Below are 13,381 nucleotides of genomic sequence, written 5' to 3'. Positions count from 1 at the left end.
GTGGGTGAACGTGCTCTCTGACCAGGGCCTCTCGGCGCACGCTCACACTGCTGTCAGGCTGGGACCCCAGACCGAAGAAATGTAGCTCTCCATTCTACGTCCCGGGCCAAAACTTCACTTGTATTCTCGCTGTGCCACTGCTTAAAATAAATCAGGCCTGTGACCTGTTCTGAATCCCGACCCCTGTGCTGAGATTTCAGACGCCGGGACACAAATGTGGTTGCTGGAAGGTTAAAATTCTTCACCTTATAAACAAATACAATAAAAAAAAACATGAAAACTCAAGGTTATTCTAGGGATACAGCTGGCGGTATCTGACTGGAACTGGTAAAACTGTGCAAAGCCATTAGCAAGATCATGGTTCCATTGTGAATAAAATGGTGGAATTATTAGCTCAGTAGCTCAGCTGGTCCAATCTCGCTTGAATCGATTATCCAACAGACAGAAAACATACTCATGACCCTGAGCATAAATCTTTTGGAGAAAGTGATCAGCAGAGAGAGAGTCTGAAGGCCAGTGAGGATTGATTATTGCAGTGAAGTACCATGAGGCACCGCGGAGAAGAGATATTAGATACTTACACTGCGGTGAGTTTCAGTCAGTTTCACTCCTGATCTTTGTTGGGAGTAATCCTCTTTCACACCTATCTTTCATGTGTCTCTCAGCAGTGTGCAGACTAATAAGCAGAAACAACATAACACATTACGCAGGTGACTCATTTTCATGTGAAAAATAGTAATCTCAGAATAGCCTGTAGTCAAATCATCAATGTCAGTGAACAAAAACACTTTGTTTCATGCTAAATGAGGATGAACTCACTCAAAGAAAGGGACACGCCGCAGGCAAGTGGCTCAACAATGCATCGATTGATATTTTGTCAGATGGCATCATTGAAACACCATGAGCATTACATCCAGTAAACTGAGTTTGGCTCTGGTCTGTTTACATATTCTTACTGGGATTTGAAAGGATGCATTGATGAAGAACAGCCTCAGACTGCAGCCAATAAACAAAGCAGTGTTTTGCTGTTCAAATGTTATGCTGCATACTGAAGGTGCGCCTATATAGAGGTGTAGATCTAGCAAATTTGTTTTCATTACATTTCGGGTTCTTTAATAGAGACTTTAGAGCTGTGTGTGCACCGCCTGTTGGCCAACATGTGGAAATGCAACAGCGCCATATGCTGGCCACCGGGGTGCATCACAACATATTGTGAGATAACGATTAAAGCTCAAAAATAATAAATATGATTTTCTGGAAAAGTGTGTGTGTGTGTTTTTTCCCAGAGAGAGACAAAGTATCAGGAAGAGAGAAGGAAGCAGGAGTAGAGGAGGGGAAATGCGCTCACTCCACAAACACAAGCATGCCTGCGCTCGATTACTGCCATAATTCAATTGTCTGCGTATCTGTGTGCACGTGTGTGTGTGTGCTGTGATTATTTGTGACTTTGTGTCACTGTGTGTGTATTTCCCAGGCTGTTTGCCAGTTCTTCCCCCTGGGCCAAGCATTACTAAATAAGGAAGACTTTCTCCGTCCCTATTTTCACTGTATCTTTCTCTCACAAACCCTGATACGCTCTGCCTTCACCTCCCCCTTCCTCCCCTCCCTCGCCCTCCTCTGCTGTCACTGTGCAGTTACAGCAACTACATCCCCTCCAGCTAAAGGTCACCATACACGGGGCATCGTTTTGGTTGAATGCACTGAGATCACACACACTCAAAAACACACAGGCCAACACAACAAGTGTAGAATCACATATTTTAATCTTTCCATTCAGTACATTTAAGCTGTAAGAATGCATTTTGATTAGAAAATTTAAACCGTCTTTTCATTAACTCTTGATATGAAATATAAAGGAGATATTTCTAGCTGGCAGCCTCGCACTAGAAACTACAGGCACCTTGTTTGCAGATTCACACAACTGCATTATAATCATATGCACACTGTATACTAGACAGCGCAGAGCTGTCATGTTCACACACTCAGCCAGGTGGTGGAGGATTTCACAGCCAAGATGGTGAGAGGACAGATTTCCATCTTGTGGGATGCAAACAATCAAAACAACAAAAAAGTTTGCGTATGTGAAGATGAGCTTCCCCTCCTGTTCTTCTTGTAAATATTCATGACGGAGCGCAGGCTTGATAAGGGCTGTGCTCACTTTTTTGGTCAGATCTGATCTTTTCACTGCTGTTAAACAAGGAACAATATGAATCTACGTGGTTTCATTTATACACATACCCATGCGATATAGAAACTGAAACAGGCTTTGTTGCCTAAGGGATCTTGGCTCCACTGGCAGCATTTACAGTCGGTACACGGGAGAAACTACACTATGATGCCAGTACTGTAATAACGAATCGACTGCATCACATTTTTCACAGCAGCTATGTTGACATGAACTAATTAATTAATATTCTGTTCCATTTAGGTCTAACAGAAGCCCAGGGGTCCTGGTGTTGTGCATGCTGGCTACCTGTAGAAAGGCTAAACGCAACATAGCTTTAGTTAATCACTGCCATCTTTAACCGCTGTGTTTACCCTGCTATCTCATGTCAAAACAGCCGCTGTGAAAAAGGTCTGTTGACTCCATGTATACATATCTTTTCTGCTAGACTGTCAATACTTTTACTCTACAACAGGAATTGTACAAACTTTTATCCCTGGATGCAAACTGAATAAAATAATACCTTAGGTACATGAACCCTGTGCACCCGAACGGCTGCAATGCCTAAGAAACAGAAAATCTGAGGATTATCATGTCTATTATTATTATTATTATGTCTATTAAATTATTTATGTCTACACAAAGAACCTGATTGGGTTCAGGTCTGTTGTTTAATGTGTTGTGTGTTATCAGGGCAACAGTGTTAGAAGGATGTCAGGCAACCATGGGAAAAGTAAGAGGAGCCAAATTCTCAGACATGCTGATCCTCTTGTGAATTCCCATAAATTGTTTACTTCCTAAATAATGTCTGAACCCCCTAATTTATAGACCTTGGGCTTACAGTGAGAGCTCTGTCCTGCTCCTTTGTACAATCCACTGTTTTTTGTCACCACCCATGACGTTTCTGGAGGACGGCCAATTGGACCGTTGGCAAGGTTATCAATACAATCCAAAAGACAAAACTAAACACAGCAATAAAAAAAAAAAACACAAGAAAATAAATCAAGAGTCATTCTGGAAAAAAGAGATAAAAAGCACTAACCATTTTACATTCAGTTACTGCATACATGTTAGGCCACTGCTCTCTCTTTCGTTTCAACTCCCCTCAGTCTCTCTTCTCAGGGCCATATATAGGTAAGAGTTTGGCCTTTACACACCATAGATACTGTGTCACCACGCCCGCTTTCAAACTGAGAAATGGTGGCTATAAATCTGTATGAATGCCTTTAGTTACCTCTCTAAAGTGGGACGTCCAAAGTGGGAAAGATCGGCTGGTGCACACTCACCAGTAACTTAGTGACAGCTGGTGAGCGGGACTGTGGAGGGTAATGTGGCTGCCACTGAACAACGCAGTGACCTCAGTCTGTCCGTCTCAGGCTCTGCATCGTCACTTCCCATCCTCAACATTCTTGGTTTCCTCGCCATTGGCCCCAGGACCTGCCCGTCAAACCGATCGATACTTGGGATACCTGGCTTAGGCCGAGCTGGAGGGCGGTTCGCGGCCTTCCCAGTATTTCTGATATGTGGTTTGGAACATCTCCTTGCAGCGCAGCTTGGCGTCCAGCCGGGAACAGATGAGGAACGACCCTCCCATCTTGCGGTGGAGGGAGTACGTCTCCTCGGGAGGCGGGGTGAGGCGGTGTTTGAGCATCACGGGGATGAGGTTGTGGATCCGCTCGGTGGTGGACTGGGAACCAAAGTCGAAGGGTTCTATGGAGGCGAAGGCCTCACCGAGGATCATCACTGCATCCACATGTGCGTTTATCATCGCCTGGAGCAGAGAATGAAACAAAAAGTCACGCTGAGTTTCATTTCATTTCATTCATTGGTTTAGGTATAGCACAATACTAATTTCCACTTGTTGTCCCTGGGGTGTGTATACAAGCCAAATACAACAAAAATGACTATTCCACATAAACACCAATAAACCCACCTGTAGGACAAGTGCAAGAGCCATTATGAACCCTTAACAACACGACTCTCTGCCTTTCAACCAATTTTAACATTTTAAACTCTAATAAAAAACTAATACACTCTAATATTTGTAGGGATAGTGTTCCACTGTTTTGTTGCTGCATCTGAAAAAGTGATTTGAACAAATTTTCTTGTGCAATGTTTTAAACAGTTAAAGAGTAAACGATCCCCAAACCCAAATGTTTGTGAAGCCTGACCTCTAGTGGTGAAAAGTAGGGTGCCTGGTCTTTGGTAACAGGTGATGTCACCACCTGTTGTTCTCTATGGGTGACATCACCTGCCATCAAAGACCATTACATGTCAGGCTACAGAGATTTGGGTTTGGTTTAGTTATTCTTCAAACTATGAACATTTACATCAAAATGGACCACTCCTATAGGGAATAAAGGCATAAAGGCAATAAAGGTGAAATTCTTCAGACCAGCCCCTTCCATGTGACCGTCTGCAGTTCATGTAAAATATCATGTGACTGTTCCTGATGGGTTAGGATTTGGACAAGATAGAAATTTCAAGTGTACAGGCCCGGTCAGGCCAGATTTTCAGGCTTGGGTTTCAGATTTTACATTTTTTCTACTACTTTTAACCTTTATATTGGATGTAATTTCTCTTAAGGCATGGACTGATGAAAAAAAAAATCATAAAAGTGGCATTTAAACTTAGTTTTTGATTGCACTTTTGGATGGATTTGAGTGATATAGCCTTATTTTAAAGTTACAATTCCTATCCACCCATCCATTTTAATCTGAATCTTGCTGGAGGATGTTGAGTTCAGACAGAATTTTCTCAGGCTGCAGTCGGGTGAGGTTTAAAATCCCAAGTTCATTCAAGCTCTAAATGCCAATTGCTTTTTCTAGTTCGCTGCCTCTGTGCCAACAACACCTCATCATCGACTTTTCAAAATGAACTGTTTCATTGTTGTTGAGCTTCTTAGAGTTAATCTGCATCTTTATGGCCTCTCAAATGGCTTCTACAGCCTCATATTCCCTCAGCTGCATTTATGGCGGGTGCATTTACGGCTTCACCGCGGCCACTGTTGTGTAGAGTGTAAATACACAAACAGTGCACAGCCGCAGCAAGCAGAAACAAATCTGTTGTGTTTATTATGCGTTTGACGAGGTTTGCATTTCAGACAACTTCAATTTCAATGTAAATACACAGTGGCCGTGGTTTGCAATGGAAATCAGACAGGCTGATAAACAGACAGTTACCTTGGACTCGAATCCAGTGAGGAACTTCATCTCAATAGATTTCCTCATCACGCCCTCTCTGTCGCCCTCGGCAGCTGAGCGGATAATCTGCAAACACAAATTGTTCAGCAACAATTGTCATCCATAATTCATTCTGCCTTTCTTTGTAGAGGCATTTCCAAATGGATTTCGACTTGCAGATTTTTAAGCAATTAAGTCTGATACCCTTAAAAATGTAACTGCAAAGTGCAAGCAAAAACAGAGCACGGCAATCACAGGTTCTTTCCTAATTTCCCTGCCGCTGTTTACTGGTTATGATGAATAAATATTATTCACAACATGGCATGATAATATAGTAATAATGAAATAAATATTAAGCTGGCTATAGGCTCACCTCTATGTAGACATCAGTGAAACTTTGATCAAAAGCTCTAGTGGCTCCAAAGTCCAACAGCGCCACCTAGAGGCAAAGAAACCAATGAATATATCAGTATAGTTGTTATATAGTAGTAGCAGCAATAGTGGTGATAGCAGTTAAAGTTGACTGTGATATATAAGTAGTAATTTGACTTAAGATACACTCACCCTGTGTGTGTGCGGATCGTAGAAGAAGTTGGACCAGTTTGGGTCGGTCTGCATGTACCTGAACTCAAACAGCTCTCGGAGGCACAGCACCAAGATCTGCTCACAGATCTGACACACACAGACAGAGAGACAGGGAGCTTGTTATCATCCTCCACCGATGTGAGGAGTACATTAACTCACGACGTGCTACTTGAGCGGTAATGTGTGATTTCTGATTTAGCAACTTCGGGTGTCAAACCCGTGAGAGAAAAATAAATTGCTAAAATAAAGCTGAGAGAAATGGGACTGAGATGGTAAATGAGAGAATGAGAGAACAGGGGAACAGGAGAAGGCATCTATCTGTCCGTCTGTCCATCATTTAAATACAAATCAACTAAATCATACGGTGGTGGATCATTAGCCCCTTCCACACATGCAGCCTGCTTTGATTGTTTGCTGGCACAGGGCTGATGCGTGATTGGCGACTGATGTCAAAATGTCGGCAAATCGGCGACGCCAGTTTCACAGCTCCAATATCAGTGACATCACCACCTATTCTCTGCGACACAGTTTGTGTGAACGTGTGAACATGACTGTCACAGGAGTCAGGACGCTCTGACACAGGAGCTCCGATGCGAGCTGTGAACCAATCACAGGTTCACAAAAGGTTGCTCTGATCATCCTTTTGGTGAAGACCTCACCAGAGACGGAAGGAAGGGAAAACAAAGCGCTACGCACCAAAGCGTTTAAACAAAGGATGAGCAAACATTTTTGAATTGAACAGACGTGGAAATAAGGATCTTCTCAGCGTCCAGGGGGACCAGGAGATTTACAAACAGCACAACTATTCTGCATTTCTTGGAACTTCTTGGAAATGAGGACAGACGAGTAAAACAGTCTGTTGCCTGTTTAGTGTGAATGGCAGCATTACTGTAAAATAAGAGAAACTGCTTCCTTTTACCAGTAAAGGTAAACTAGCAATTTTATGATATTCCTGTGTGAAGGGGGCCACTGAAGCAAAGCAAGTTTATTTATTTATTTTTTTGCCTACCCCACAAATTTGAAAACTGCGATGCACTGGATGTGGAGAGCAACGGTGGGGTTGGGAGGAGGCGATCAAACGAGTCTGATGATGTAAAAGTCGTCTCTTATTTTAGTTTATTTGATTTTGGCATCCATCTACTTCTGATTTTTAATTTGCTGCATGAAACACCAACAGGTCAACATGAGCATTAATTAGGGCCATTCCACTGAGCGCTTGATTTCCAAATGAACATATGAATACATGAGTCACATATGAGTCATGTTCAACATTGATTCAAAATGAAAATGAAAAAGCAATGCTCTGACCCTGAGGCGCAGCTTCATGACTGCAGTTAGAGCTGCACATCCAGCGAGGGGAAACTTTGTACTGATAATGTGGTCGAGTGTTTTGTATTTCCTTCAACAATGCGTTCAGATTTCAAAGCTGTTGTGACCCCGTGCCAATCTGATTTGCACACTTGGCACAGCACCTTCTTCTTATCCTCTATTATTTTAAAACGCTGCCACACAACAGATGACATTGGCATTTCAAGCTTCAGTGCCACTTCTCAGATGACAAAACAGGTTGTAAAGGCTAAGAGAAAGCACTTCACCAGCCAACAGAGGACGCTGGAAGCGCAGTGAGGCTAAAACATGTTTGGGTCAACGGGGGCTGCGGGTTACACAAAAGACACAGGGTGGAACAGCTTCCCATATATGCACTCTTCGATCACTGTGAGTGCTCTGGGCATTTTGGGAGGAATATGGGCATTTATTCTCCACATCTGAACAATAACTGCTCCATTCTCCAAAATATTATTAATATCTATGCTAATGTGTATTGAATACATCAACTTAATAGATCATTAATGTGAGGATTATGTTGGGATGGGGGGCAAGCATGTGACTTCTACATTAAGGCTTGAATGTCAAGACACTGTCCAATAGTAGGGCCCTAGCAGCCCTCACTAACAGTGGTGTGTGGAGGTATTACCTAATGTTATTGTCCTCTGTGCTACACAAAACCTGAATATTCAGTAATTATCTCAATCGACAAGTTGGGGTGTTTTCGATCCCTTTAGGGGACCAGTTTACACCCACACACCCCTTAAACACCAGAGCACGTGGGCCTCTCCAGATAAATGCACCCATTAGTGAACTGACAAACTATCGATCCATTGATCTGTCTGGTGTAGCCAGACACACCTCGTTCTTCTGTTCCTGCGTGAGGCTCTCAGCCTGGTCCAGAGGGAACCCAGACACCAGCTCTGTGGTCAGGACGTGTTTGCTGCTCAGCTCCTCGATCACCTCCGGTACGTAGAAGAAGGGATGGTCTTTCAACAGCTCCCTGTGCAAAGCAGACAGATACACTGATGGAGGCAGAGGCACACACACACACACACACACACACAGATACCGGAGGACACTTTGCCAAAATAATTTATTTATGGTTAGTTGCTCTGTTGTGACCTTGGATCCAAGAAATGGAAATCTAACAAGCTCCAAGGAGAGAGCTAACTATAGACTACCTGTGTGTGCGTGTGTGTGTGTGTGAGAGAGAGAGAGAGAGAGAGCAGAGTACAAACTGTGTGGCAACAGTCATATTGAGATCAAGCCCTGGTTTTAAAATGGTTCTACAATGCAGTTAATCCTAACTGTGAAAAAGGATCACTATTCTGACCTTGGATGCAAAAGATGAAAATGTAACAAGCTCCAAGGAGAGAGCTAACTATAGACAACTAGATATAGATCTGTGTGTGTGTGCATGTGCATGTGTGTGTGTGTGTGAGAGAGAGGGCGCAGTAGCTACAGGCTGTGTGGCAGCAGTCAGTCATCATTATATGAAGCCTTGGTTTTAAAATGGTTCTAAAATGCAGCTGATCCTGACATCCTAACAGACCTTTTGCAAAGCAGCAATTTTGACAAGAAACAGCAGGTAAACTACTCACATTAATTAGGCTTCTTGCATTTAAGTGTACTAGCAGGGCCCCGGCTCCGTTAGCTGTAATGGACCATAACCTTAATATTCCTTTATAAACTAGAGTTGGACGATAATTTCTATTTTCATAATTTCCAATCGTGACTACTTGAGATCGCTGATAAGTGATCCAGTCACCAGGGGGCAGCACAGTAGGAGGGGGTGGGGCAAGTTACGTCAAAGCACACTAGGAAACGCCATCATGGATGTAGGCTGACTGTCAAAGAAAAAGGTAACATCTTGTATTTTTTGTGAATATTACGGCTTTTACCCAGATGCCAAAGGTGAGGCTCGCCTAAGAGCATTACACAGACCATCTGCGAGCTCTGAGAAAGATGTGTGCCGGTGAGGGATTTGCAGAATACTAATTTATTTGCACACATGTGGCTTAACCATGTGTCTGTGCTTGGTGCGCCGTGACACAGACACACAGACACACGGCGTCCGAGTGTCTCAGTACAAGCACAGACACAGACTCACATGCTGAGTAACGGGGCTCAGCGGGAGCTTGAAATGCACAGCAGGGTGCAGATTACAAAGGAAATTTTGTAAAATATGTTAGTTCTGATAGTATTTAGTTATTATTGCCTTAATGCTGGTGTAGGAAAACACCAATCATCGATAATCCCTTCAATCGCTGATATACAGTCCCATTGCCAGTCGGCACCTATTAGTGACACCAGTGTTTTCCTGCTTTTTTTACATCAAATTGGCTGCTGAGAAAAGGGTCTGTTGTATAAAAGGCTCCATAATGCAGTCGGTTCCGGGTTTTAACAAGTTTCCACAATGCCACTGTTTTGATTCTTGTCTCTAGAGTGCAGTTTGGCCTGGTTTTAAAAAGGGCTTTAGGACCCTGTGAACTCCTAGGTTATAAAGATGTTTTATGAAAAGAAGCATTTGAAATTAAAGTTTTTCTGATGGTCACGTGGCAGGAGGAGAAAGTAACCTGTAAAGCTCTACAAATACAGCAGAGAGATATGTCTTCTTCAAAAAAAAAAAATAAATAAAAAATAAATGGGAATATGTAAGGTTTTCGGTGATGGCAAATTTTCATTATGTTGATGGACAAGCCAAACCAAGTGGCTGATATTTTTATTTCTGCAGTTGTGAACAAGAAGAAAGAGAATCAGAACTCTAATGAGGAACTGAGAAACAAAATTTTGTCCATTTTTTTGTTTTGAATTGTAGCAAAAGCAACTCTTCATTTTTGGCTTCTTTGTTTTTTGTAAGTAAAGAGTAAGATACATAAATATGTACACATGATATTGTTCTTTCATGAAATGTAAATGAAGGCGCTGTGAGTGATGATCTGCAGCACTGGGACAAATGCAGACGCACACACACACACGCAGACACACCTGAATCTCTTGGCACACTGGGCTTCTCTAATATAGTCACACTCCAAAGCTAGCTCCTTCCTCATCACATCTATCAGATGCTCTGGGAACAGACCTGAGGAGAGACAGACAGGCAGAGAGAGAGAGAGACACACGCTATGAGTGAAAGGACACTGGAAGTGAACGAGGGAGGAAGAGTGTGAGTGCGTGAATGAGAAGGTGGGCCCGTGTTTGTGCAAGGCGGTACCTTCGGGCAGCGCGTTGCTCATGTTCAGGACAGTCATCAGGTTGTTGACGTCACTGTTGATGCTCTGAGCCACCCCCGGGTACTGGAGACGGCCGGGCAACACACACACACACACACACACACACACACACACACAGTACAGGTAGGAGACAAACTATTTAATGTCACTGCAACACAAAGTGGGGGAAAGGCAAAGCACTACAGCTGACGTCATTGATATTTCTGCAAATAAACGTGGTTTCTTATGTCGAGGGAGTTGGATTTGTACGCCAGAGCATCTCTGCAGAATCACTGAACTTCACTTCAAATGGGATTTTGTCACATACTTTGCTTTCATCATAAAAAAAGAAAAAAAAAAAAAATAGAGCAAGTTCATGATGTCACCTGAAGATCAGGATCTGTGTAACACCTGAGTCATGTTTCTGAATGATCCAAAAACAAGTTATTTTCCTCCGCAGTGAGATCATTATAATACCAATACATGTAATCAGTTTCTACCAGCTCCTGAACAACTCTACCAACATTTCCTTTGGACAATTTAGAGGACACTTAGACCAGGGACTGGCTGAACAAAATGCCCAGAATAACTATTTGGTTCAGATCAGATCGGCTCATGGCTGTCGAAACAGTGAGGATCTACTTTCTATCTCCCTGTGACTCAGATCTGATCTGTAATTAGAACAAACCGACAAAAAGCACGAACAACAAAGTCTAGCTGCTGGACTGAAAGTAGGCCACCAGCTCATGATGGTGACATTAAAAATATCATGGGAGCCAATTGTAGTGTGCAGACTATATTGTTTCACTTTTGATCTGGTGAGAAAACACGTAAACATGTCAGAGAAATTAGATTCTGTGCTGTTTCTCCCTCTGAGTGTGGGAGAGAGACAAACAAGAAGCGTCACTAGTTTGGGAAACACTCTCCTGTGACCTGTGTTTACACTGACAATATGGGAATATGCTGTATAAACACACACACACACACACACACACACAGCCTACCTGTATTTTCATGGCGACCTCCCTGCCGTCCTTCATCCTGGCCAGGTGAACTTGGCCAATGGACGCTGCTGCAAACGGACGCTCCTCAAACGACTCCAGTTTGTCTCTCCAGTTGGGACCCAGGTCACTGTTCAGCGCTTTCTGGAAACAGACACATGAACAGCACAAGTGTGTATATTTACTGCATGTGTGCACGTCTCCAGAGAAAACACAGGGATTTTGTCCTATTCTGCTATACAGTGGCACTTTGTGTGATTTGGATTGTAAAGGATCAACTGACTTAGAGTTGGGGAGGGAAAGGCTCAATTCACTTTCACTTCAGTGGATTTTCTTTCAAATTTAAATACTTAAAACATTTGTGCATGAGAGTGGGTTGTCATATTTAGTCACTGCATCTTAATCAGCAATTCTCCATCAGCTGGTATGAACCAGTTGTAAATAACTGAACCGGTCACAGCGACAGTGACTTGACCCCAGGCTTGAGAGAGGAAGACTCCCGACTTTCTTCAGCATTCTGACGGTGGAAACACCCAGTGACCTTAATGTCTAACACACATGACAAAGTATCAAAAGAATGCTTTATTCTTAGAGAAAACAGGAAAAAAAAAAAAAGCTGGTACCAAGGAAACTTGTACCAACTGATAATTCGGCAACTGACTTTTAATGTAGCAACTTGTCAAAATGTCTTAATAAGATGAAAAGGTAATTAAACCTTTAAATGCAATGAATTGCTCAATAATGTAATATTCCATTATTACATTTCACAGAGTGTTACTACATTAGGGGGAAACGTCTTGAACTGATAATGCATTAATAACACTGACTAATAACGTAATCATGTCGGTCAATGTTGAGAAGTTACAACATCAGATAGAAATATACACCATTATATTACATGAACAAGTCTGATTACATTTTTAACCCTTTAGACTGACATCTTGATAAGTTATTACTCCTGTCAGTTATTATACTGCCAGCTGACAAACCATTTTTCATATCAGAAGGCCCTTCAAGTCCGGATCTCTTTTTCCATATAAGCCTCTGTTATTTCTAAAGCAGGGATTCTGTTTTTGGAAAAGGAGAGTGATGAAAGTCCAGACTGACGGACACACACGCACACACACACACCAAAACATATTAGAAAAACGTGTCTGAAGTGATGAAAAGATGGAATAAAAGATACTGAGGGAGAGAGAGAGATGATACTTGCGGGGTTTTTCGGAGAGCAATGAAGAGAAGAGACAAACGGCAGGAGAAACTCACCGTCATTTGTTTGATGGGCATGAAGTCGGCACTCTGTCTCACTCGATCAAAGATCTTAGCCAGCTGAGGGTTGATGAACGCGTCATCTGAAACACACACACACACACACACACACACAGAGAGCTGGGTTTGTCACCACATACACACCGTGGACGTGACATGACATCTTGGTGGGAGAGGGACAGAGCACTGGCAGCTGAAGAAATCACTCTTCCCTCTTTCAACTGAGTCCAGGAAGGTAATAAAACACATTTTGGAGTGAGAGGTTATTACAAATCCGCCCTACATACAGAAATATGAACGGTACCCACCAGGGCCTTCATTATCATGATTACGGGTGCAGTGGTGATGTGGCTGAGAACAATGCGCAGCCATGTGCTATTAGCATCTTTGAAATGCAAACACAAATGCACACACTGAAGGGTGTTCATGGTGTTTTTACATAATAGTCGCCAGTGTACACGCACGGCGTGAGTAGTTTCCTTCAAAACAGTAAGCAAGAAAGAAGGAACAGCATCAACTCCGAAGATACCACAACAGCTACTTTTTCATTTTTCATAAAACAGCAGCTGCTTACGAGTCTGACTGATAACATCAAGTGTTGTAAAAGAAATTTTCTTTTCTTCCTCCCGTCTCCACTTC

At 42.7% G+C, this 13,381-nt stretch overlaps 1 protein-coding gene across 1 annotated transcript in view; it reads right to left on the bottom strand.

The window, feature by feature from the left end:
* Nucleotides 1-1,744: 1,744 nt before the first annotated feature.
* The window catches only part of LOC115355939 (atypical kinase COQ8A, mitochondrial-like), a 30,609-nt gene continuing 18,972 nt past the window's right edge, over nucleotides 1,745-13,381 (bottom strand). The window contains exons 9-17 of the mRNA XM_030046873.1: nucleotides 12,740-12,825; nucleotides 11,477-11,617; nucleotides 10,475-10,556; nucleotides 10,249-10,342; nucleotides 8,119-8,260; nucleotides 5,911-6,018; nucleotides 5,720-5,785; nucleotides 5,347-5,433; nucleotides 1,745-3,935 (exon numbers count right to left, since the gene is read on the bottom strand). Of these exons, the coding sequence (XP_029902733.1) occupies nucleotides 3,639-3,935; nucleotides 5,347-5,433; nucleotides 5,720-5,785; nucleotides 5,911-6,018; nucleotides 8,119-8,260; nucleotides 10,249-10,342; nucleotides 10,475-10,556; nucleotides 11,477-11,617; nucleotides 12,740-12,825 (1,103 nt within the window). The 3' untranslated portion in view covers nucleotides 1,745-3,638. The remainder of the gene's footprint in view (nucleotides 3,936-5,346; nucleotides 5,434-5,719; nucleotides 5,786-5,910; nucleotides 6,019-8,118; nucleotides 8,261-10,248; nucleotides 10,343-10,474; nucleotides 10,557-11,476; nucleotides 11,618-12,739; nucleotides 12,826-13,381) is intronic.

This window comes from Myripristis murdjan, chromosome 24 (assembly GCF_902150065.1).
Source record: "Myripristis murdjan chromosome 24, fMyrMur1.1, whole genome shotgun sequence".
Classification (NCBI taxonomy): domain Eukaryota; kingdom Metazoa; phylum Chordata; class Actinopteri; order Holocentriformes; family Holocentridae; genus Myripristis; species Myripristis murdjan.
Note: the sequence above shows the minus strand (reverse complement) of the source record. Positions and strands in the feature narration are given on the sequence as shown.